At 43.5% G+C, this 27,413-nt stretch overlaps 1 protein-coding gene across 1 annotated transcript in view; it reads right to left on the bottom strand.

Annotated features, from left to right (window-relative positions):
• Nucleotides 1–27,413, bottom strand: part of GALNT13 (polypeptide N-acetylgalactosaminyltransferase 13) — a 290,475-nt gene that overhangs the window by 219,169 nt on the left and 43,893 nt on the right. Inside the window, exon 2 of the mRNA XM_070731536.1 lies at nt 23,695–23,941. Coding sequence (XP_070587637.1) covers nt 23,695–23,836 — 142 coding nt within the window. The 5' untranslated portion in view covers nt 23,837–23,941. The remainder of the gene's footprint in view (nt 1–23,694; nt 23,942–27,413) is intronic.

The raw sequence follows: 27,413 nt of genomic DNA, 5'->3' as shown, positions 1-27,413 counted from the left end.
AATTAGGACTGAGGTACAAACATTAAAAACATATAACCACACCTAATATATCAATGGTAGAGATTAGGCTGGAACAAAGTTTGCTCTGATTCTCCCATCCCATCTACTTAACTACTAGGCCTCTAGAAATGACCACTTGTTGAATCAGTCCTGTCTGCTTTGCGTAGGCCTCATTACCTATCAACCTGGTGAAAAGCCATTCTTATGGTTAACTGTTTATTTTTTAATGGGAGTGTCCTACAAAGGGATAGTGTATAACCATGGGTGAATGCAGGCACAAGACCATTTATGTGTCCTATGCTGATAGGCAAGGAAAATTACTTAAAACTGAAAGCAATTCCCCCCAAAATCAATTGGCCCTTCCAGCTGGGTGTCCTAATAGCCCACTGACCACATAGCACACATGCCAAAAGTGACATGCTATTTTTTTCAGCTGAACTCACCATGCATCACAAATATCCCTGCAGACAATCTGTGCTTATTATTACAGATAGGACCCATGACCAGTGAAGGGCTACCAAATCTTTTACTATCACACTGTGGGCGTGGCTTATGAAGGATGCCCTGCATTTTCTTTCAACATCTTTCATGCAAATTGGGTGCTCTGGGGTGGAGCTCCATTTTTTCTACCCCACTGCATCCGTCGTCCCCCCATCGTCCAGGCAGCAGCCCACCCCAGTCTTCCATCTAAAGAAATTATTTCATACCTTTGATGGATAAGTGATGAAGCAAGAGAATACAATATATTATACAATCAAAGAATCAACAAATCAATGTTATGCAAAGCAAATGAGAAACCTGAATCTACTTAACATGTTTGTTTGTTTGAATTTATTTATTTAGCGTATGGCTCGTGTTAGCCAGGGATCACCAAGGTGGCTGGCTGCTTCCGTGAAGGGAATTTTTTTCGGGCAAATGCCTGCAGGCAATCCGGGAGACTCCTTTCTTGTCTCTCTGCAGTTTATTCGTTCATGGGAATTGAGCCGAGCTCTCTATCTTAATGGCATGCAGACCTAGTGTCTTACCATGTGAGCCACCACAGCCCCGTTTGTTTAAAATAGGCGTTGATTGCTTACCTGAACGCCTCTTCTCGTACGGTGAGCGGGTACAGCAGTCACATGGGTTGCTCATGTCCAATCCGGTGGAACTGAGCCTAGTATTAAAAAAGCTTGCCGGATCCGCCCCTTCCCCAGAATTCGCGAATCCATAGACTAGGCTCAGTTGTGAAGCTCTGTAGTGTTCAACTCTCATTGTTAGAGGAAGAAAGAGATAGAAAGGTAAAGAAGACACATACAAGGGCGGGAAGTGACTGCTGTACCCGCTCACCGTACGAGAAGAGGCGTTCAGGTAAGCAATCAACGCCTATTCTCCGTACTGAAGGAGCGGGTCCAGCAGTCACATGGGACATACCCAATAGATGGTCCCTAGGGTGGGATTAGCTTGCTATCGTGTGAGATAACGGATTGGAGTACCCTTCTGCCGAAGGCAGCGTCCGCTGAAGCGTAAGAATCAATTTTGTAGTGCCTGATGAAGGAATTTGGCGAGGCCCAAGTGGCTGCTTTGCAGACCTCCTCCAACGGGGCTTGAGTCGCCCAAGCGGCCGAGGTGGCTGCGCTCCTGGTGGAATGCGCAGTGATGTTCCTTGGAACTGAGAGGGAGGCCGACTCATAGGCCTTAGATATAGTCCCTCTGATCCAACGGCCTATTACTGTTGAAGACACTTTGGCCCCCATGACTCTGGGATGATAGGCTACAAAAAGTGCTTCTGACCTCCGAAAGGGTCCTGTGCGTTGGATATATATTCTCAGCGCTCTGGTGAGATCCAGGGTGTGCCATCTAATTGCCAAGGGATGGTCTCGTTGGAGGCAGAAGGAAGGTAGGACAATATCCTGAGATCTGTGGAACATGGAACTGACCTTGGGTAAGAAGGTGGGGTCCAGTCGCAAGACTACCTTGTCCTGATGGAATTGACAAAGGTCCTGCCTGATTGAGAGGGCAGCCAGCTCCGAAATGCGTCGGGCAGAGGTAATAGCCACCAGGAAGGCTACCTTAAAGGATAGGTACCTGAGGGACGCCGATTTTAGGGGTTCGTATGGTGCCTGCGTGAGGGAGTGGAGAACCCGTGGCAAATCCCAGGATGGATACCTGTGGACCTTGGAAGGTCTGAGGTTGGCTATGCCCTTGAGGAATTCCTGAACTTCAGGGAAGGATCGGAGAGGCTGTCTGCGGGGGCCCCCTAGGACAGATGAAATGGCTGCCAGATGACGCCGGAGGGTGCTGGTGGAGAGTCCTTTATGGAAACCTTGCATAAGGAAGGAAATAATTCTGTGTATGGGGATGCACAGAGGGGAGAGACCTTCCTGAAGACACCACTGGTGAAACTTGGACCACGTGTGGTCGTAGATTCGATTGGTCGAGCCCCTTCTGGCCTTTAGAATGACCTCCACTGAATCGGGGTCATGCCCACGCAGTTCTAAATCTCTCCTGATAATAGCCAGGCGGTGAGGTGGAACCACTCCGGGTCTGGATGGAAAGAGGCCCCCTGCCGCAGCATATCCCCCGAAACGGGGAGTCGCCAAGGGTCCTGGACGGACAGCTGTTGGAGATCTGCGAACCAGGGCCGGCGGGGCCAATGAGGGGCGATTAAGATTACTCGGGCCCTCTCGGTGAGGACCTTGTGAATCACGTCCGGGAGGATTGGAATTGGAGGAAATGCATAGAGTAGGCCTGGAGGCCATGGACTCCGGAGGGCATTGATCGCTTCCGCTCCCGGGGATGGAAATCTGGAATAGAAGCGAGGGAGTTGGGCGTTCGCATTGGTCGCGAAGAGATCCAGGACTGGTAGGCCGAATCTGAGGGTGATTTGATGGAACAGGTCTTGATGGAGGTTCCACTCTCCTGGGTCTATCGTTGCTCGGGATAGCCAATCCGCCTGGATGTTGAGACTCCCCGAGATGTGATCGGCTAGGAGCGACTGGAGATGTTTTTCCGCCCAAAGGCCCAGCTTGAGGGCCTCCCTCATGAGAGCCTTGGATCTCGTGCCCCCTTGCCTGCAGATATGGCTTTTTGTGGCAATGTTGTCGGTGAGAATGAGAACGTGCCGGTTGGGGATGCGAGGAGAGAAAAGCTTCAGAGCCAGGGAGACGGCTCTTAACTCTAGCCAATTTATTGGCCTGGAAGCTTCCTCCGGGGACCACGTGCCCTGGGCTATCATCCCCTGGGCGTGGGCGCCCCATCCCGATAGACTGGCATCTGTGGTGATGACAAATTGATCCGGGCACCTGAACGGGGATCCTCTGTCCATGGCCGGAGACTTCCACCACTTGAAGGATCTGCGAACACTCAGTGGAATGACGATGCGTCGATTTGAGTTGCTGTGCCCCGATCTCTGAAAAGGCAACAGAAGCCACTGGAGTTCCCTAGCATGAAGGCGAGCCCAGGGAATGATGCCTATGCATGACACCATCTTCCCCAAAAGGGAAGATAGAGTAACTATGGATACTGAAGGATTAGATAAAATGTTAGAAATTAACTCCACAATACTGAGTTTTCTCTCGGGAGAGAGAAAAACCTGAGAAGATTTTGAATCAATAATGGCTCCCAGGTGAGGAATGGAAGTGGAAGGTTGGAGGTGACTTTTTTCAAAGTTGATGGAAAACCCATGGTCCTGAAGGACTGACATGGTGACAGAAAGGTCTGATTTCACTCTCTCTAGGGAGTTCCCATGAATTAAAATATCATCAAGATAACATAAAATGTGGATGGGAGACGCCCGGATATAGGCCGCCAGTGACCCCAAGAGCTTTGTGAAGACCCGAGGGGCCGAGGAAAGGCCAAATGGCATCGCCCTATACTGGAAATGCCTGCCTTGAAAGGAAAAACGTAAAAATTTTCTGTGGCATTTGGCTATAGGAATGTGAAGGTAGGCCTCAGTGAGGTCTAAGGAGACCATGAAATCTCCCGAGTGAATGGCGGCCAAAATAGAAGACAAGGAGTGCATTTTAAACTTCCTATATTTGATGAATAGGTTTAGTTTCTTTAAATCCAAAATGGCTCTCCAACCTCCGGAGGACTTTGGAACCATAAATAGGATGGAGTAAAAACCTAGGCCCTTCTGACCGGAAGGGACCGGCTGAATGGCTCTAATGGACAATAGATGAGAAATGGCCTCCTCCATACGGTTACAATCTGAGGATGACCTGGGCGAAGGGCAGGAAATAAAACGTTTAGGGGGAGGAGAAATAAATTCTAAAAGAAGGCCTGTTTGAACAGTGTCAATGACCCAAGGGTCCTTGGAGGTGAGACGCCAATTTGCAGCGAAATGAGCTAGGCGACCCCCTATGGGAATGGAGGAAAGGTTACCATCTAGGTTTTTTTGAAGCCCTGTTAGAGGCAGCTCCCCTTTGGAAACGAAAACCCCTACCCCTGGAGTTCCTACCTTGGGAACGAAAGCGGGGGGAATACTGACCTGGAGATCTCTGATAGGAAGCCGCTTGATCTTGCTGGCGCCCTGGGCGACGAAAGGACTGCGTTTTAGTAACCTTTTTTGTGGTTGGACCCAAAACCTTCTTCTTGTCTGTGGTCTCCGTGAGGAGAGGATCCAGAAGATCACCGAAGAGAAGGTCGCGCTTTAAGGGGCCCTGGGATAACTGCCACTTTTGGCGAACTCCCGCTTGCCAAGGGCGAATCCATAGGAGTCTTCTTGCCGTTGTAGAGGCTGCAATAGACTTAGCAGAAAATCTAGTAGATTGTAAGGTGGCATCAGCCACGTACTGGGCAGCTGCAAAGACCTTGTTGAAGTCTTGTTGACCTCTCAAGTCATCTGGAGGAATGTGCTGTTGAAGTTGGCGAAGCCACAGCAGCATGGCTCTGGAGAAGAAGGAGGCTGCTGCAGAACTTTTAATGGCCCAGGAATCAGCGGAGAATCCTCTTTTGAGCATTTGCTCGATGCGCTTGTCCTCTGGACGGAGGACTTCCTCCGCCTCGCCTGGCACAGCCGCTGCCGAGTGAAGAATTTTGACAGGTTCATCTGGTTTGGGAAAAGATAGAAGCTCTTCATAGGAAGAGGAGAGTTTATACAACTTTCTGTCCTTGGTAGAGGGATTAAGGCCAGAGGCTGGAAAATCCCACTGTTTAAGTAAGGCATCTTTAAATAATTTAGGCATAGGGATTACCTCGTTATCCTCCTGTTCCTCTGTGAAGTAAGGTAAATTCTCCTCCGGGGGATCAGTGGAAGTGGAGGTTTGTTTCTCCTGGGCCGCTAATCCCGTAGAAATTCTAGCTTTGAGGAGGAGAGATTTGAATAGTTGAGAAGGGAAAATAGTAATAGGAGGAGGGACCTTTATTTGGGATTCCTCATCCTCTGATAAGCCCTGGAAAGGGTCTTCATCCTCCTCTACATCCTCATATTCATCTTGGGAGGACTCTGAGTCATCCTGAATAGGAGCTCTGACCGCTGGGGAAGAACCCAAGGGGCGGGAGGAACGAGAAGGAGGAAGAGGTAAAGGAAGCTCATTGATGGAGGAGAGTTTGGCATCAATGGCTTTGGACAACACAGCAAAAATAGATTGGAACTCAGGAGGTAAACTGGAAATATCAGCAGAAATGGCAGAAGAATCCCTAAAGGCCTGGGAGGATCCTGGCTGGGGGGAATCTTCCATAATATCTGGTTCCTCTGGACCTATGCCCCATAGGTTAGGTTGGGGTCTGTCTAGGTTTGGCTCATCCAGAGATAACACAGGGACCCCAGAAGGAGGCAGACTAGAGGCCTCTGGTGGGTCTTGACTACTGATTACTTGGGCCTGCACTTTCAAACGTTTTGCTGATTTATCATGAATCTTTTGTAGGGCTAGGTCCCTTCTCTTCTCGGCCCTGGTGACCTTGGTCGAGGGGCGGGCCCCTGGAGAAGAGGAGGAAGAGGCCTGGGGGATACTAGTAATCTCATCGCCTGTAGGCCTGGCCTCTCTGGGACCTTTAGTTGTGCCTCTCTTGGGAAAAGTAGCCATAGTCTGACAATTAACAGAAGACAAGGCTGAGCCAATAACTAAATTATAAGGAGAAGATTTCAAGGACTTCCCAAGAGGAATGGATCCTGCTTCGAGGCCTCGAAGCTGCTGAAACGTGAGGACAATCTGGGCAAACCCAGAGTTCGTGCCCCCAAATCCAGCGGGGCCAGCCTCCCTAAACTTTGCAATTAAGTAAAACCAAGGCACTCTGGTTGGAGGCTAGGCCGGTGGAGAATTTAGCCTGGGACCCCCAAGGCCCGCTCCCGGATCCACGCGGTGGACTGAGGCCTACGCGGCTGGCAGAAGGCCAACACGAGAGGCCTAGATATTTTAAGAAAGGGCGCGAAGGCCTTCGCGCCAAAAAATCGCTTCGTAGAATTTCTTAAGGGAAAAGCGATCGACTAAGTCCAGGAGACTAGAGGCGTCCCACTCCGCAGGAGGTATTTTATAAGCCCTTAAATATATTTTTATACAATAAATAAGCAATAATCCAATGATAAATACTTGCACCAGGACCTCCAGGCCAAGGGATTAGAAGAATCCACAAGCGGCCGCAGGAATCGTAACCGGCAAAACCGCCGGGGGAAAACGAAACCGCAACTTCTCCCAAGTAAAAAAGCCTAGCCGCCTTTTACTTTTTTTCCTTTTTAAAACGGCTGGCGCAAATAGTGCAAGTAATAAAATAAAGACAATAAATCTTACTACTTTTTTGAAGGAAAGATCGAAGGGAAGGTGTTAGAATGTTGAACGAGCTATCACATACAACCGCAGGATATGCGAACTGAGCGAATTCTGGGGAAGGGGCGGATCCGGCAAGCTTTTTTAATACTAGGCTCAGTTCCACCGGATTGGACATGAGCAACCCATGTGACTGCTGGACCCGCTCCTTCAGTACGGAGAAATACATATACACATGTAACTACGTGAAACACTAAAAAAAAAAATATTCAAGCAGAATTATCTGAAGTTTGAAAGTAACTCATCTTCCAGAAATTTATCTAATTGTTCATCTTAACCACCTAGAGCCAGTTTATAAATTCCATAAACAAAATAAAGTACAGGTAGTCCTCCCTTAACAATCTCTCTCACACCCTTCCCACAGAACAGAAAGTGGAGAGAAATTTCAAGAGAGCAAGCTTTCTGCATTGTATACATTGAGAATAATATCACACTGGCAGTAGGAAAGAGTCTGGCAAAAGAGAGACTGCCTATAGAAATTGCTTGTTCCCCCCCCCTCCTCCCAGAGCAGAGAGATTGGAGAGGAAGAGATTTCAAAAGAATACTATACAGTGATCCCCCGAGTTTCGCGATCCCGATCATTGCGAAAGGCTATATAGCGATTTTTCCACCCGATGACGTCACTCCCTTCCTTTCTCATCTTTCTTTCTCTCTCTCTTTCTCTATCTTGCTTCTTCCTCTCTCACACTCTCTTCCTCCCTCTCTCATCTCTTTCTTTCCTTCTCTCTCTTTCTCTATCTCTCCCCCTCTTGCTCTCGAGCGGCAAGCGAGCAGCCAGGCGGGCGGGCGGGCAAGCGGCAAGCGAGCAGCCAGGCGGGCGGGCGGGCGGGCGGGCAAGCGGCAAGCGAGCGGCCGGGCGAGCGGGTGACGGGCAAGCGGCAAGCGATCTTGGGGTTTCCCCTTTGCCTGGGCGGCGGGAAGACCCAGGGAAGGTTCCTTCGTCCGCCCAACAGCTGATCTGCTCCACAGCGCGGCAGCAGCGAGGAGCCGAAGATGGGGTTTCCCCGTTGCCTGGGCAACGGGGAAACCCCATCTTCGGCTCCTCGCTGCTGCCGCGCTGCGGAGCAGATCAGCTGTTGGGCGGATGAAGGAACCTTCCCTGGGTCTTCCCCGGGTCTTCCCCGCCGCCCACACGCAAACTCCACCATCTGCGCATGCGCGGCCATGGAAAAAGGGGCGCGCATGCGCAGATGGTGTTTTTACTTCCGCACCACTATATCCCGAAATATCGATTATCGCGAGGGGTCTTGGAACGGAACCCTCGCGATAATCGGGGGATCACTGTATACTGTTCAAATAGTATGCAGCTAGCTTCCACCCCAAGGCTATGGAATGGTCATGTTGCTTTCATTGTGTGCTAAACAATAAGGAATTGAGTATTCCATTTGGTTTGCCTTGTTAGGAGGCAAACAAAAGCCAAAGGTGTTGAGTAAACGTGTCTTTTTTCAGACAAAAAGCAGTGTCACAGTCACATGATTTCTCATTTAGTGAATGTTTTGCTCAGAGGTGGAATTATTGGTCACAATTAGTATCATTAAGCACATATCACTTGTAACTCAACTGTATTTGGAGTATAACATTTTAAATTAACATCCCATTTTTCTATTGACAAAATGTCTTTACATATCAGGAAAGACTTAATGAATTCAATGTGTATAGTCTGGAGGACAGAAGGAAAAGGAGGGACATGATTGAAACATTTAAATATTTTAAAGGGTTAAATAAAGGTTCAGGAGGGAAGTGTTTTTAATAGGAAAGTGAACACAAGAACAAGGGGGCACAATCTGAAGTTAGTTGGGGGAAAGATCAAAAACAACGTGAGAAAATATTATTTCACTGAAAGAGTAGTAGATCCTTGGAACAAACTTCCAGCAGACGTGGTTGGTAAATCCACAGTAACTGAATTTAAATATGCCTGGGATAAACATATATCCATCCTAAGATAAAACACAGGAAATAGTATAAGGGCAGACTAGATGGACCATGAGGTCTTTTTCTGCCGTCAGTCTTCTATGTTTCTATGTTCTAGTTATACAAAATCTTGAAACAAATCCATATTGAATATCATTTCAAAATTTATCAGTCTCTAAAGTACTTCATTCCTGAGATGGTGAGGTATATGAGTGCACAGATGTTTAATTGGGCTGTAAGGACAGGCTGGGTGTATTTCTGCAGTACTGAATATGATGCTGTTTAGTTAGATTGTTCTCTGGTGAATGCTGGCATCATTATGCCTATAATGTTGAGTGACTTCAACTTTCGTGGTTTGGGTGTGGACCTGGGAACATGCAGAAAATAAAAAAGATGACCTTGGGGAGAGAGAAGATTCATTACCAAAGTAAAATAAAGGAAAATATTGCCCAGGTCCAAATGATAGGGGACACAAATTACACAAATGTGTCAGACAGACACTCCTCCAAATTCACATGAATATAAAAAACAAAGGAGAGGAAGCACAATCACACATCAAGGCTATGTTATTATAGTTAATCTAAATAAAAGTAGTTTTTAGTCTTCCATGGAGCTTATTTCTGGTCCATCTTCTAGAAGGAGTGACAGAAAACGTTCATGGTCACCTTTATTCCGGTATATGACAAATGCAAGAAGTCATGTGTTAGACCACATATTCACCTTGGAATAATAATGTGGTAGCTTCAATATGGAGAGCATTAAGTCCAGCTTGGTGCCATGGTAGGACCACTTTTAAACCTTTAATAGTCATTGAGGATTTCTGTAGGGCTAGACCTATATGAGGGCTCATTTCGATAATGTATTCCAGAACATACTTAGGACTTTCCTCAATGACATCACAGGTAGGGCAACTGGGGGCCTTGTTAGCCTTTGGCATTAGGAGGCTAATTGGGCTCTTGACAAAATTACTCCAAATCACCACTCTTTGTGGACCAATACTAGAGTATATCCTAGTTAAATGGAAAACTCCAGGAGATAAAGTATTAGAAATGCCTAAAATATCAGTGCAGGAAGTCCAAAGATGAATCTTACCTAATTATACTTACAGGTAGTCCTCAACTTACCACAACTGAGTCCAAAATTTATGTGCTAAGTGAGAAATTTGTTAAGTGAGTTTTGCCCCATTTTACAACTTTTCTCGCCACATTTGTTAAGTGAATCACTGCAGTGCTTAAATTAGTAACCTGGTTGTTAAGGGAATCTGGTTTTCCCCATTGACTTTACTTGCCAGAGAGGTTGCAAAAGGAGATCACATGACATGAGACACTGCAACTGTCATTAACTGTGAGTCACCTGTCAAGCATCCAGATGTAAATCATGTGACGCTAGGGATGCTGCAATGGCCATTAGTATAAAAAAATGTTGTAAGTCACTTGGTTCAGTGTTGTTGTAACTTTGGTCACTAAATGAACTGTTGTAAGTCAAGAATTAGCTGTATAAGTTTATGTTTGGTCCATACACCATAATAATGTATTCCTACTATCATTGCATTGACAAACTCTTATTAAGGGAAGTAAATTTCCTTTTAGTGAAGGAGCAGAGGTGTAGACTCTGAGCCATGTCTCTCCTGGTTCCTTCATAGGGCTGATGGGAGACAGACAACCTGGATCTAGATCATCAACATCTCTCTTTGCCCAAGGATGATGTTGCAGCTTTGAAGGACAATCTGCTGTTCCATTCTTCTTAAGCAATTTTCCCTGAACCCAGGACTGAGTTATAAATATCATTCAGCACCCAACATTCCTTTTTCCAGAAATCAGTTGAGCCCGTTCTAGGGCTTCGGCTGCAAACCACTTTATTAGAAATGGTTCATTTGGACTCTTTTTCTGCTAAATTTTAGATCCAAGCAAGATTGTTGTCCTGACTTAGGTGGGGAGACTTATATCCCTCTTGCCCTACTTAATTTGACAGTTGCTGTTTTTTTGCTATTGTTAATTATGACATCATTAAGGACTACCTTAATGGTTGTGGTTCCACTCAATGATAATACAATGTAATTAGTCCATTACCGGCTCTATTCTTGGTCCCTTTCCACTGCTCTTTAATAATTATCTAAAGGTGCTGTAACGAAATGTGGGAAAGACCTTGGGAGATAGGGCAAAGGGGCAAAGGGATGCTGCCAAGTAAACAATCAGGTAAGAGGGAGGGTAGTCCCATAGCTGGATAATGAGTAAGTGGCTCAAAAGGGGACCCTTCCTAGTTTCTTAAGATGTAAAAGACACAGTGGAAGAATTGTATTTTCAGATTTATTATATTCAGTTAATGCAGCTTTGTAATAAAGTACAATTATAGTACAAGTGTGCAATAGGGTTGATATTCCTGGAGGGGTCTGTAATATGGTAAATGATTTAGCTTTACTAGATAAATGGTCAAAGCAATGGAAACTGCAGTTTATTTATTTATTTTTGTTTATTTGTTTATTTATTTTATTTATTTATTATTTAGATTTGTATGCCGCCCCTCCGAAGACTGAAGTTTAATGTTTCCAAATGTAAAATAATGCACTTGGGGAAAAGGAATCCTCAATCTGAGTATTGCATTGGCAGTTCTGTGCTAGCAAAAACTTCAGAAGAGAAGGATTTAGGGGTAGTGATTTCTGACAGCCTCAAAATGGGTGAGCAGTGTGGTCGGGCAGTAGGAAAAGCAAGTAGGATGCTTGGCTGCATAGCTAGAGGTATAACAAGCAGGAAGAGGGAGATTGTGATCCCCTTATATAGAGCGCTGGTGAGACCACATTTGGAATACTGTGTTCAGTTCTGGAGACCTCACCTACAAAAAGATATTGACAAAATTGAACGGGTCCAAAGACGGGCTACAAGACTGGTGGAAGGTCTTAAGCATAAAACGTATCAGGAAAGACTTAATGAACTCAATCTGTATAGTCTGGAGGACAGAAGGAAAAGGGGGGACATGATCGAAACATTTAAATATGTTAAAGGGTTAAATAAGGTTCAGGAGGGAAGTGTTTTTAATAGGAAAGTGAACACAAGAACAAGGGGACACAATCTGAAGTTAGTTGGGGGAAAGATCAAAGGCAACGTGAGAAAATATTATTTTACTGAAAGAGTAGTAGATCCTTGGAACAAACTTCCAGCAGACGTGGTTGGTAAATCCACAGTAACTGAATTTAAACATGCCTGGGATAAACATATATCCATCCTAAGATAAAACACAGGAAATAGTATAAGGGCAGACTAGATGGACCATGAGGTCTTTTTCTGCCGTCAGTCTTCTATGTTTCTATGTTTCTATTAGCTTATCAGGTTGTGTTCCTTGGCTGGTCCACTTGGTAAGGGAGACATCAATCTTGCAAGTCTTAAAGTACAATTCCTCAGAGTGTTTGCAAAACAATCTACCTCAATCAGATGCAGTGAGATATCAATTCCTTCAGGTCTGATTTGATGTGCTGTATTTACAGGATGCTGGGATGAGAGAAAATAGCTCAGTAGGGGCGGGTGGGAAATGGAATCCTAAGGTTAACTTCAGTCAGAGTTTGATAACTAGAAATAGCAGGCTTGTCAGAAGACTCTTCACTCCAGATATCTTAATATGCTTATGCAGTTTGGGTACATTTATGAGTCTATTTCAACTATTTAACTTTGATATTTTCTAATGTCAGAAGACTTACAATTTCATTGTTTCTACCTATCAAAGGGAGGAATGTAGTCATTTGTTCATACCTTAACAGCCAAACAAATCAATATTTCAACACATCTAAGAGTGCTCACTCACAAGGACAAGAACACATATTTTCATTTTCATCCTTGTAAGTGGATCATAAAATTTTATCAGTGGTGTAATAACTTCTTTTCAAGCCTATCACTTTGAGTCTTAATGCTGCACTTGTCCAACCTGAGAAAATACTATGAACGTTTTATTTCTCCCCGAGAATGCCAGAGAACTATGATAAGACATAGTTAATGCCTTCACGTCTTTAAGAGTTTAGATCAGTTTGAAAGAACACCAAGCAAATACAGAATATTTTCAACCTTTCAGACAGCACGTAATAACAACGTCTCATTGCAGATGAAGTGATACTGGTGAAGACATTTGTATAGTTATGTTTGTGTGTCTGTCTATGGAAGTTCTTGTAAAGCTAATTCAGGAAAGCATGCAGATGCCTATAAAACAGGCAGATAAAACTGTAATGATGGCATTTAATAATATTTGGTAAAGAGGCCATGTTTGCATCCAGATCCAACCTCTGCTAATTAACAGCATAAAACATAACAGACAAGAAAAACAAAGATGCTTCAGATTTCACAGCCAGGAATGAAAAAAAGATTTTAATCTTTGACTGTTATTTAGCAAAGATAATATTGAGATAAAGTTTTACGTAATTGAGGGTATAATTCTACCCCAATTAGGGCATTTTAATCTCTTTGACTTCAAGAAGATTGAGAGCATATATCAGATCTTAAAGCAATTATTCTTTAAATCACATGATCAACTCAGTTTTATTCCAATAAGTTCACAACAAAGCAAATAAGGTTGTCCTGATAAAAATAATATGCCATAATTTCCTGATCCAACATTTTACTAGCCCCACCACACAATGATTAAGTAAAAGATTAAGTCTTTTAACATACTTAAGAGAGGGCAAGAGCCAGGTTTTCAAAAGCAAACTACATCACAAAGTACTATAGCTGGGAAATCTTTACATAATGTACAATGGGTAATCCACAAACATAAAGTCACGGTGAATATTTACAGGTAGTTCTTGACATACGACCATTCATTTAGTGACCATCCAAAGTTACCGCAGCACTGAAACAAGTTATTTCTGACCATTTTTTTTAATGCTTAAGACCACTGCAGCATCCCCATGGTCACATCAAAATTCGAATGTTTGACAACTCATCTGTACTTATGATGGTTGCAGTAGCAGCCTGGAGTCATGTGACCATATTTGGCAATCTTCTGACAAGCAAAGTCAATAGGAAAGCAAGATTCACTTACCGTAATAACCATGTTACTAACTTAACAACTGCAGTGGTTTATTTAACAATGGCAAGAAATGTCATAAAATGGAGCAAAACTCATTCTATTGCTTATCAATAGAAATTTTGGGCTCACTTGTGGTCATAAGTCAAGGGCTGTGAGGGGGGACAGTAGAAATGAATTTAAAACAGCTACTCAGACTTTATTGGAAATGCTCTAAGCTTTAAATGACCTTACTGAAATAAGGTTGTATCAAAAGACAATATTTGTAGTATGCTGGTAACAACTCTGGAACATTTCCAGCACATCAAAACAATCCATTTGAAAAACTCAAAACACTGTTTCAAATTTTAAATATTCTGTGTGCTGCCAGGAACTTACAGTACTGCTGCTAAGCTTTTTGATCTTGGTGCTCATGAAAAATATGTCACTTGTTTAAATCAAAAACTGAAGAGAGTAGCATAAGAACAAGGTTGCTGTTTTTACTATTAATCTGTATACCACAAAATGATAATGAAAGAATGCTACTGACGATAAATCAGGGGCATACCAGCGAGTTGGAATGGACAACAGCATGGCTGTATATACATGGATGGTGAACAGAGTGAATATGTGGTAGGTGAGAGACTGAGAAAATATTTAGCTATATGATCTTTCAAATATTACTGCTCAGTTTTGCTGAAGTCTTAACAAAAATAATAGTATTTCGCATATATTCATGTACTTTAAAAGTACTAAGGGATTAATGATACACATGCTTCTCCAGATTTCAGAAAAATCTATTTGAAATGTAAAACTAAACCATGATTTAATAGAACATTGTGGGTGGGTGGGTGGGTGCGTAATTTCTCCTATCCATAAAATCCAAGTCTGCAATATTTTCAAAAAGGACACACACTGTCCCATTTAGGTGTCTAGAATTATATGGAAATATATAAAAATATAAGTGCATTATAGGTGAATTGTTAACACCACTTTTAATCAAAGAAACTTTATCTTTTATTTGGTAGGATATCTGAGTCGAAACTTGATTTACTGCATCTGCTAAATGTGGGCCCAATTTAGGTGCCACTAGATCTGGAAACACCGGTATCTGTAAAAGCTTTTAATCCTATATTGGAGTACACATTTAAACAATGGACTTATTTATGGTTAGCTGTGTGTAGTATTGTAATGTAAGATTATGCCTGAAGACCAAGTAAATCGATGTGCAGCTACTGAATGGTCTCTCATCCATTTAATATTTAAAACACAGAATATACTGTAAGACTGCAAGCAATTCAGAAGCTTCAGCAAAGCAAAGGGAGTTTTCCCCAGTACAAAGTCACAATCAGGTAAACAATATTCACACATGCATCTGCCTACCCAAATAACAATACAAAAGTAACTCTCATATGTAAAACATACTGCACATCGTGCATTTTAAACAGAGCATCATTTGTGCAAGTTGCAAGCTTTATCACTACAGGAAAACAAATCAATGCTGGTCAACCACAATAGAGCCATCAATAAAATAAATTTAAAGTCCAGAATGATGAAGCCACGGAATAATAGGAAAAGGTCAGAGCAAAAATGTTATAACCAGAGGTTTCACTTGCAGCACCTCTAGATGGGAGAACCTAAGTGCATTCTTGCCAAAATTGCCAGAAAAGTACAGTCAGTGTAGACAAAACTGAGCCAAATGAAACCCACTTGACTTAGTAGAAAGGCATTTCACATTTCTCACTAGTACAAGTCCTATGTCTCCTTGAACGTACTTTGAAGAATTTGGAAATTACGAATAAAGGCGAATATATATGTCCCAGGATAATGTTGCAGGATCCAATCTGGGTCGGTCACCGGGACCAGAAGTTTGTCTTCTGAACTTTGGGGCTTGGGCTGGAGTCCATTTCAAGGAACTTCCAAAGAGAAGTTCCAAAAGTCCAAAAGACAAAACCTCTGGTCCCAGTGACAGCCAGATTGGATCCTACAATTTGGAAATTGTTTGTCACTATATATTTTGGGGATGCATCCCATGGCATGTTCAAAAATATATTGTCAAACAAACATTGTTTACAAACAGCAAAAGCTCTATACAAAATGTTCTTTACAGGCACAGCCACATTTCTAGATGTATAATAGGTTGAAAAGATCTGCCCTATGATTATAGTTCCAGCACAGAAGAGTAGACAATCATTGAAACATTGACTTCGAAATAGGCGTTGATTGCTTACCTGAACGCCTCTTCTCGTACGATGAGCGGGTACAGCAGTCACGTGGGTTGCTCGCTGTCCAATCCGTCGAGGACCGAGCCTAGTTTTTAAAAAGCCTGCTTGATCCGCCCCTTCCCCAGAATTCACGAATCCGCAGACTTAGGCTCAATTGTGGTGGCTCAATAGTGTTCAACTCTCATGATAGAAAAGATACAGGTTAAAAGAATAACCATAGTTAGAAATGAAAAACAGGGAGGGAAGTGACTGCTGTACCCGCTCATCGTACAAGAAGAGGCGTTCAGGTAAGCAATCAACACCTATTCTCCGTACTGAGAGAGCGGGTACAGAAGTCACATGGGACATACCCAATAGTCGAGTCCCTAGGGAGGGATTAGTTCGCTATTGTGAGAGATAACGGATTGGAGGACTCTTCCGCCGAAGGCAGCATCCGCTGAAGCATAAGAGTCAATTTTGTAATGCCTTATTGAAAGAGTTTGGAGAGGCCCAAGTAGCTGCTTTGCAGACTTCTTCAAATGGAGCTTGAGTTGCCCATGCGGCAGTTGTGGCTGCACTTCTTGTGGAGTGTGCTGTGATACTTCTAGGTATGGTGAGGGAAGCTGACTCATAAGCCTTTGAGATAGTCCCTCGGATCCAACGACCTATTATGGTTGAGGATACTTTGGATCCCATGGATCTGGGATGGTAGGCCACGAATAGGGCTTCAGACCTTCAAATGGGTCTCGTTCGTTGGATGTAGAGTCTCAGCGCTCTGGTGAGATCTAAAGTGTGCCATCTGACCACAAGATGATGGTTCTGGTTGGAACAAAATGAAGGCAACACAATGTCCTGGGATCTGTGGAACATGGAACTGACCTTGGGTAGAAAGGTGGGGTCCAAGCGCAGGACTACTTTCTCAGAATGGAACTGGCATAGATCCTGCCTAATGGAAAGGGCTGCCAATTCTGAGATGTGTCGGGCAGATGTTATTGCCACCAGGAATGCTACCTTGTAAGATAGGTACCTGAAGGATGCTGATCTTAGGGGTTCGTATGGTGCCTGAGTGAGGGAATGGAGAACCCACAGTAAGTCCCAGGATGGGTATCTGTGAACCCTGGAAGGTATGAGGTTCGAAATACCTCTTAGAAATTCTTGAATTTCTGGAAAGGAGCGGAGTGGTTGTCTGCGAGGCCCTGCTAAGACCGAAGATAGGGCTGCCAGATGGCGACGGATGGTGCTGGATGAAAGGCCTTGCTGAAACCCCTTCATGAGGAAAGCTACTATCCTGTGGATGGGAATACACAGGGGGGATAGATCCTCCTGTGAGCACCATTGGTGGAATTTGGACCAGGTATGGTCGTAAATCCTGTTGGTGGATACCCTTCTGGCTTTTAGGATTATTTCTACAGTGTCCGGGTCGTATCCTCGCAGATCTAAGTCACGCCAGATAATAGCCAAGCGGTGAGGTGGAACCACTCCGGATCTGGATGGAGAGAGGCCCCCTGCCACAACATATCCTCCAAAACGGGGACTCACCAGGGGTCCTAGATGGGCAGACGTTGTAGGTCCGTGAACCAGGGCTGGTGTGGCAAGTGAGGGGCTATCACAATCACCTGGGTCTTCTCGAGGATGATCTTGTGGATCACATCTGGAAGAATTGGAATTGGAGGGAAGGCGTAAAGACGCCCTCAAGGCCAAGGGATTCTGAGTGCATTTGTTGCCTCTGCTTCCGGGGATGGGAACCTGGAGTAGAATCGAGGGAGTTGAGCATGGCCTCAGTCGCAAATAGGTCTAGCAATGGGTGACCGAACCTGAGGCAAGTTTGCTGAAACAGAGCAGGATGAAGGCTCCACTCTCCTGGATCCAGAGTCGACTGGGAAAGCCAATCCGCCTGTACATTGAGGACTCCCGATATGTGATCGGCCCCTAATGACTGTAGATGCCTCTCTGCCCAGAGACCCAACTTCAGGGCTTCTCTCATCAGGGCCTTGGACCTGGTGCCCCCTTGTCGGCAAATATGACTTTTTGTAGCTATATTGTCTGTGAGAATCAGGACATGTTGATTGATGATGTGCGGTTTGAATTGTTTGAGGGCCAAAGACACTGCTCTCAATTCCAGTCAGTTGATAGGTCTGGAAGCCTCCTCCGCTGACCACGTGCCTTGAGCTATCAGGCCCTGGGCATGGGCTCCCCAGCCCGTTAAACTGGCATCCGTGGTGATGGTGAATTGATCTGGACACCTGAAGGGGGATCCCTTGTTCAGAACGGGGGAGGTCCACCACATAAGGGATCTTAAAACTGTGGTTGGGACGGTGATGAGGCATGCTGAGTTGCTGTTCCCCGATCTCTGGAATGGTAACAGAAGCCATTGGAGATCCCTGGCATGAAGACAGGCCTAGGGGATAATGCCAATGCAGGACACCATCTTTCCCAGTAGAGAAAGCAGGGTAACGATGGAAGTCCTTCTCTGAGATCGTATTTGGGAAATGAGCTCCTTAATACTGACTTTTCTCTCAGTAGAGAGAAAACCTGAGAGAGATCAGAATTTATGATATCCCCGAGGTGTTGAATAGAAGTAGATGGATGAAGCTGACTTTTCTTGAGATTGATGGAGAAACCATGATTCTGTAGGATAGACATGGTAATGTTGAGATCTGAGCAGGTGTCCTCTTTAGAGGCCCCATGAATTAATGTCATCCAAATAGCATAAAATATGAATGGGCGTGGCTCGGATGTGAGCCGCCAGGGCTCCTAGGAGCTTAGTAAAGACTCGAGGAACCGAAGAGAGCCCGAAGGGCATGGCCCTATATTGATAGTGCTTGCCCTGGAAGGCAAAGAGTAGGAATTTCCTGTGACCTTTGGCAATGGGAATATGGAGATAGGCTTCCGTGAGATCCAAGGAGACCATAAAGTCCCCAGGATGGGTAGCGGCTATGATGGATGACAAGGAATGCATCTTAAATTTCCTATATTTAATAAACTGGTTCAAATTTTTAAGGTCTAAAATGGCTCTTCATCCTCCAGATGTCTTAGGGACCATGAAGAGGATGGAGTAGAAGACCAGACCTCTTTGGGAAGCGAGAACTGGTTGGATAGCCCTGAAGTCATAGAAGTCTTCTGGCCGTCGTTGAGGCCGCTACTGACCTGGCTGCAAATCTTGATGATTGCAAGGTAGCATCAGCTACATATTGGGCCGCTGCAAAACTTTGTTAAAATCCTGTTGGCCCCGTAGATCATCAGGGGGAATGTGCTGCTGGAGCTGTTGAAGCCACAAAAGCATAGCTCTAGAAAAGAAAGCTGCTGCTGCTGCACTCTTGATAGCCCAGGTATCCGCGAAGAAACATCTTTTGAGCATTTGCTCTAGGCGTTTGTCTTTGGGTTTTAATATCTCCTCTGCTTCACCAGGCATAGCAGCCGCAGAGTGTAGAGTCTTTACCAGTTCATCAGGTTTAGGGCAGACAAGAAGGTCTTCATAAGAAGGGGAAAGCTTATATAGTTTCTTGTCTTTAGTTGTGGGATTGAAGCCAAAGGCTGGGTCGTCCCACTGCTTGAGCAGAGCATCTTTAAACAATTTGGGCATGGGGATGACCTCTTTGTCTTCCTGTTCCTTCATGAAGTATGGTAGATTTTCCTCAGGAGGATCTGTGGAAGGAACAGATTGTTCATCTTGCCCGGCTAAGCCTGTAGAAACTCTTGCCTTAAATAGAAGAAATTTGAAGAGTTGGAATGGAAAGATTGCAGCCGGGGCTGGAATCTTGATTTGAGATTCCTCATCTTCTGACAGGCAATGGAACGGGTCATCTTTATCCTCTACGTCCACATCATCGTTCTCATTCTGAGAAGGATCTGAGTCCTCATTAATTGGAATTCTGTAGGATAAGGAAGAACTCACGGGCCGAGGGGAGCGTGGAAGGGGACGAGAGTGAGAAGGCACATTGATAGCCGAGAGCTTAGCATCAATGGCTTTAAATAAGGCAGAAAACACAGACTGAAACTCTGGAGGCAGATTAGTAATGGTTGCAGGTAAAGATGGAGATTCCCTGAAGGCCTGGGATGGGTCTAGCTCGGAGGGATCTTCCATAATGTCTGGCTCCTCTTGACCTAAGCCCCATAAGTTAGGTTGGGGTCTGTTTAGGTTTGGCTCATCCAGAGAAAGCACAGGGACCCCAGAGGGAGGCAGGTAAGAAGCCTCTGGGGGGTCAGGGCTAATGGGCACTTGGGCTTGTACCTTTAAACGTTTAGCTGATTTTTCATGTATTCTCTGCAAAGCTTGGTCCCTTCTCTTCTCAGCCCTGGTATGTTTAGCCATTGTAGGGGCTCCCAAGGAAGAGGAGGAAGAGGCCTGGGGGATATTATCAATTTCATCACCAGTAGGCCTAACCTCTCTGGGACCTTTAGATGTGCCTCTCTTGGGAAACAAAGTCATGGCCTGAACAAATTACAGGGACAAGACTTGAGTCGAAATTTTTGGTGGGAGAAGCTTCTAGGGCAACGTTCCCAAGAGGAAGGGGGGCCCTTCTCCTATGGCGAGGAGCGTCTGCAACTCACAGTCAATCTGGTCGGTACCAAAGTTCGTGCCAGGGAGTACAGAGGGGCAGGTCTTGCTAACCTTAATCAAAGTAAACCAAGGCACACTGGTTTGGAGGTCTAGCCAGGGAGAAAAGGCCTGAGGGTCTCAAAGCTTAATCCAGGGCCAAGCGGCGGACTTACTGGCACCAAGCGGGACACGCGTGGGCGATCTGCAAGTGCCGACAATTACTGGATGCTGAGGGGCTTCGCGCCAAAATAAACTGCTCTGAGATTTTGCAAATGGAGGGAATACTAAAGTCTGGGAGATAATCAAGGGAAGCTTGCTAACAGTCCCACATCGCAGGAGGAAGAAAGCCCTTTTTAAAAAACTTTTATTATATCCTTAGCTTGCCGGTAAACCTCCTGGCCGAGTAGATTTACAAGAAAATACAATCCGGCAGCAGCGCGAGCAGGGCGTTTTAGAAAAAAACGCAATAGCCACACCGCAGCTTCTCCCTTGGTGCCGAGCCCAGTAAGGCTGGCGCGCAACCAAGGCAAGCTTTAAGTAAAAGGCAATAATAAATTTTTACTTATCTGGATAGAAAGAAGACGAAGGGAAGGTGTTTTGCGAGAGGAACGAGCCACCATGAGTCCTGCTGGATCGCAGGACCGAGTGAATTCTGGGGAAGGGGCGGATCCAGCAGGCTTTTTAAAGTCTAGGCTCGGTCCTCGACGGATTGGACAGCGAGCAACCCACGTGACTGCTGGACCCGCTCTCTCAGTATGGAGAACAGCAGACGCATATCACTAAGTCACATTACAGCATATGCTCACAGAACAGAATTGGGCTGGGATTTAATAAGAAGTGCTGCCTTCTCTAAGTATCAGATTTAATTATTTCTGCAATAAATTCTGAAGCTGAATGAACCATTTGTCATATAACATTCATGATCCAGTTCATGCCCTAGCTTAATTAATTCAGTTTGGTGATAATACTTCTCTTTAAAAGATTCAGACAAACAAAGCAATATTTTCCAACCCTCCCCAGAAGAAAGACATTTTTGCTACATCAGGTTCTCTGGCCTTTGCAATTGGGCAGATTGAATTGGTTCAAAAAATGAGAAACCGATCATTTCATTCCAAAGCAATACATCAGAAACATCCACTTTTAGCAAAATAGGCTAAAGGCTGCAGTTACTGTATATGTACAGCATGGTAGAGACTGATTTATTCTCATGTTTGATCTACAAATCAGTAAATATGTTGACTTCTCCATTATTCATTAAATTGATGGGCTGCACTTTCCCTCTTATAAATGAAAGTAGTTTAAAGGGCCTTTTACAAGTGATATATACCAATCCAATTTGAGGCTCAGAATCACCCTGGCTCTTTTTTTAGAAATTATATTAAAAAGTTAGGAAGGACAATTGATCGTGACTAATTAGTCAAACCAATCTTACTGCCTCTTCGGTTTGTGCCTGATGGAATGAATGCTTACTGTAATTGGTTACTGTGCATTAGAATGATTGTTTACAATGATTAAAATTAGTTCATAATAGCTGCATCTTATAATTGCTACCATATTTTACAGGAATGGTTTGGATTTGGATTCTTGATATTCTCGTGTCTTTAATTTCTTTGGCTTACTATTTGATTGTTAGTTGATTACTGTTTGATTGTTGTGAGCCACCCAAAGTTGTTGAAAGTCAGGCAACACACAAATTTAATGAATTACTGTTAATCACACAGTCAGCAAGATATATAGATTTATCACTTTTATCCACCTATCAAGTCTTCCTAAGTTTAGGTAGATGTTGTTGCTTGATGGTGTTAGTGGTGTCATCAAAGGATGTCAGCTGTTCCAAGTAAAGCTGCTTTTTTGCAACTGACTGGTGGTGATTTTGTCAATGCCAATAATATTCAAGTGATGCTTCAGATGTTTTGTGACTGCACCCAAGTTGCCAAATTACTATCGGTGCTATGCTTGTTTCCTTTTGCCAATCATTCTATTTCTATTTGAACGTCTTTGTATTTTGCAATTTTTCTCCCATTCTTTCTCCTCTTTTCTCTCTCCAGGCATTGCAGAGCATAATGTTGCTTACCAAAAAGAGAATGGCACTGTTTGTATGTACATCCATACATAGATATTTAGAGCAAAGATTATTTGTTTTGGGTACTTTAAGGAATCATATTGCTTTTGTTCATGAACAATGTATATAAAACCAGCGAATATTAAAAGCCAATGAAACCTTTTTAAAACTTCCATTATTTTGCTAATCAACATCTTTAAAATGCAAAGTTCATCTTGAAGCACATAGGTTTCTTCTCTGAAAACAGTTCTGTAAACCAGTGATTTTCAACCTTTTTTGAGCTGCGGTACATTTTTTACATTTACGAAACCCAGGGGCACATTGAGCGGGGGGAGGGGGGGGGCTAAAAAAAGTTTGGACAAAAAAATTCTCTCCCTCCCTTTCGCTCTATTTCTCTCTCCCTTCCTTCTTTCTCTCTCCATCTGTCTTTCTTTCTCTTCTTTCCTTCCTCTCTTTTTTGCTCTCTTTTTCTCTCCCTCCCTACCTCCCTCTATGTCTTTCTCTCTCTCTCCTTCCCTCCCTCTCTTTCTCTCTCTATTGCTTTCTTTCTCTCTCTTTCTCTCTCTCTTGCTTTCATTCTCTTGTTCTCTTTCTTTCTTTCTTTCTTTCTTTCTCTCTCTTGTTCTCTTTCTCTCTCTCGCTCTTTCTCTCTCTTGCTTTCTTTCTCTCTCTGAGCTTTGCGGCACACCTGACCATGTCTCAAGGCACACTATTGTGCCGTGGCACACTGGTTGAAAAACACTGCTGTAAACCATTTACACTCCCCTTGATGAACAGTAGCAAATGTTTACACTCAAATTTAACTGGAGGAATTACTGTTTAGAATTCAAGTTGAAGAGTGCTGTTTGAGCCCCTTGTGCATTTCTGATGGAAATGCCAGATGGAAGGGCCTTAGATAATAACCCAGATCAGCATTCCCCAATTTGCTATTCTCCAGATACATTAGAGTACAATTCCGTGAATTTCTAGTTCGTGAGTAAACTGGCTGGGAATTCTAATATTGTAGCCCCAAGACACCTGAAGAGCATCAGGTTGAGGAAAGCTGCAGTACATTGAACATATTTTTGAGCTTAATCGTATATGGGGAAAACATTTTACAGCATTCAGGCTGGATTTGTTGAAAGGACTTCTGTTACATTATTCTTGCCAACAATTCCAATTCAAGTATTTCACTTAGGCATTCAAATTACATTAGCACCACTCACCAACCATCAAAACTAAGTCAAGGGAGATCACCAAGTTTTATCTTACCCCTTAGAGCAGGCAGCAGGGACCTTTCTTTCTTGTCATCGCATTTGTTACACTCACTGAAGTACAGCAAGAGAAACACATCCACCAAGACCCACATGAGAGAAGTGGCAAGAACCACTTTGCAGTAGACAAATCTCCTCATCCTTTCTTGAGTTATTAGTGACAGGCTGCAGTAAAACCAGGTGTTAATACGATGCTATATCCAAGCCAAGAAAGCTGGCACGAATGCAGAGATGAGAACATCCCACTGAAAAATAAGAGCAGAAAAATAGAATCAGCTGACAAGTAAACAACTTCATTTTCATCTGTTACTGCTTTCTTTTAAAACACGTTGGTTAATTTTTATTGTCCTCCATTTGTATGCAAGAAATGCATACCCAATTTTCAGAAACAAGAATGAAATCAACTTTTCAGGGTGTACAGTGTTCCCTCGATTTTCGGGGGTTCAAACTTCGCGAAACGCTATACCACGGTTTTTCAAAAAATATTAATTAAAAAATACTCCGCGGGTTTTTTTCTATACCACGGTTTTTCCCACCCGATGACATCATACGTCATCACCAAGAGTCACTTCTCTCTCTCTTTCTCTTTCTTTCCTGTCATTCTCTGCTTCAATCATTTTCTCATTTCCCTTTTTTCTCCCTTTTTCCATCATTTTTCTCTCTCTCTCTACCTTCCACTCTCCCCCCTCTTGCTCTCTCTCTCTTTGTCCCTCTCCCTCTCTGTGAGAACGCCTGCCCCCACCTCTCCTGCAGTCCCCTCGCTGATAGCTGGGATGAAAGCGCTCTCAGCTAAGGGACTGTGAGAGGGGCGAGGCAGGCATTCTGAAAGCGCTCAGAGCGGCTACCGGCCGAATGAGGAGGATGAGAAGCCGTAGCTGCCAGCGCTGCTGCAGGAGGACCTGTGTCCGAAGAAAGCCGGTGAGAGGGGTGGATCGGGCAGGCAGGCGGTAGCGGCGAGGGGGCCGGAGGCGCTGGGGGGGCAGGGGCAGCCGACATTCAAAGCAATCTTTGCCGGCCTCCGCACTTTCGTCGCTCCCTGCCCTAATTTCAAGCCCGGCTCCTTGCGCTGCCTTGAAAAAGGGTGCGTGGGGGTAGTTTTTGGCTGTCCATAGCCAAAAATGGTGTTTTTACTTCCGCACCGCTACTTCGCGGAAAATCGACTTTCGCGGGAGGTCTTGGAACGTAACCCCCGTGAAAATCGAGGGAACACTGTAATGGTATGTGAAAATAGCTTTGAGAGACAAGAGCAGGCAAGGGTTGGAGAAAAGTCAACTGAACCTGAAGAAGGAAAAGTAATGTAACAAATTTATCAGAAGGCACCCTCACTTGTTTTATCTGGGGAGAATGTACTTTCAGATTTGCAAGATAGTTGTCAGCCTCACAAAGTAGTTGAGACAAAAAGCACCCAGATGTACTAACATTAACTTTATTGCAGAGTTAAATTAAAGAAAACCTTGCAAGTCATTTCCATATTCCATTACAAGCGTATTTTAGTGGTGGTTGCTTAGATGTTTTCCAAATTCGGGTTATGCGTATCTTTAAAGCAATCTTCAGAAATGTATACTGTCTAAAAAAAAAAAAAACCAAGCAAGCATAAACAGAGGATTTAATGAATTCTTAAGTGAACTATTTTGTGCAATAACACTTATAAGAAAATGGATAAATGATATAGCATTGGTGTTAACTACAGCTAAAAGATGTGCTATTCATGCTCAAGGGACAGGCATGGAGTATCAGCATCAATAGATACGGTTTTATATTTTCTTTAATAATACCGTACATGCAATTACATGCTCTTCCCCTTAAAAATCGCTTTCTGTTGACATTATTTGGGGGTTTTGTCTGGTCTATGCATAACCTTACTTCACACACGTAATTATTGTAACATTTTCACTTTTACAATGTGAAACCATTTTCCAACAGTAAAACAACAATGTAATTTAGTTTCAGTTGATTATGATGAATCAATAATGGTGCAATTAACTTCTTAATGACTCCGTTGATAAAATAGACATATTGAAAAAAAATGGCAACATAATACTGGATGTGAGGTTAGTTAAATTTAAATTCATACATTTTTGATTATTACCTAGCAAGAGGTTGCTTTCTCTATTTACGTTTACCATTTTTTAAAAAAATGTAACCTTTTCCATTTCCAATGTATTAAAAACAGTTCTACAAGCTTCTTCGAGTATCTTGAAGAAATGTCCCCAGTCACATAATGCAGGAAGGAAAAAATGAGGATACAATTGGGATATTTGGAAGAATCAAGCACAGTGGAATACATTTTAAGCCCAAATTCAGAAACCATGAATAGGAGGAATCAAAGCTGGTAGGTTGAATAAGTAATGGCTTTTTTCTTCCAAATCTACAGCTATTCCTTTCCTCCCACTCACCCTTCTGAAAAGGAACAGACAAGCAGCAGTTTTGAATACCTTGGTAGCCATTCCCAGGAACTACAGGTCAGAAAAATGGGGCCATTAATTGGATCATTATCTTAGAAACTGTAATAGAAGCACCCATATCAAAATTGATGAAACTGATTAGGAAAAAAAATAATATTTATAGTTTATTTAGAAGATACCACCCCAAAAGCAGGGTTATCTCCAAATTATGGTTTTGTTATAGTAAAAAGTAAATTTCTTATAAAATTCAAATATCTAAATTTCCATTTACTCATCCTTTAGAGCTCAACTTATTGGGGAGTCACCATTTCTATAAGCAGGTAGTCCTCAATGTACGGCCATGATTGAACCCAAAATTTATGTTGCTAAGTGAGAAATTTGTTGAGTGAGTTTTGCCCCCTTTTATGAATTTTCTTACCACATTTGTTAAGTGAATCACCGTAGTCGTTAAATTACTAACAAGGTTGTTAGCTGAATCTGGTTTCCCCATTGATTTTTTTTGCCAGAAGGTCGCAAAAGAGGATCATAATACTCTGGGACACTGCAACCATCATAAAGGTGAGTCAGTTGTCAGGCATCCAAATGTAAATCACACGACTATGCAGATGCTGCAATGGTCATAAGTGTGAAAAATAGTCAGGAGTCACTTTTTTCAGTGTCGTTCTAACTTCAGTTTTGAAAAACAATGCCACAAAGGTTGTCTACTCCTGATTAAAACATGTGACTGATCAACCCACATCTGAGTTCCCTCATGGCTAAATGTACCTAATCTGTTTCATATCGCCTAAAACACGATTTGAGTATTACCTACAAGATCATATTACCTACCAGTCAATGACCACTTCAGCTTCAACCGCAATAACACAAGAGCACGCAACAGATTCAAACTTAATACGAACCGCGCCAAACTTGACTGTAAAAAATATGATTTCAACAATCGAGTTATCGAAGCGTGGAACTGATTACCGGACTCAATTGTGTCAATCCCTAACCCCCAACACTTCTCCCTTAGACTCTCCACGATTGACCTCTCCAGGTTCCTAAGAGGCCAGTAAGGGGCGTACATAAGTGCACTGGTGTGCCTTTCGTCCCCTGTCCAATTGTCTTTCCTTTCTTTCACCTATCTTCTATATTCTCTTCCTTTCATATATCCTCTCCTCTAAGTCCACTCTCACCCTCTTTTATATTATCACATGTCTATTTTTCTTCCTATGTATTTGTGTATTGGACAAATGAATAAATAAATAAATAAATAAATCTTCTTTGGCACCATGTTCACCAATTTCCATAAAAAGTCTTTTTAACACTATGT

This window comes from Erythrolamprus reginae, chromosome 1 (assembly GCF_031021105.1).
Source record: "Erythrolamprus reginae isolate rEryReg1 chromosome 1, rEryReg1.hap1, whole genome shotgun sequence".
NCBI lineage: Eukaryota > Metazoa > Chordata > Lepidosauria > Squamata > Dipsadidae > Erythrolamprus > Erythrolamprus reginae.
The sequence above is the reverse complement of the archived record's forward strand: the minus strand, read 5'-3'. Positions and strand labels throughout refer to the sequence as shown.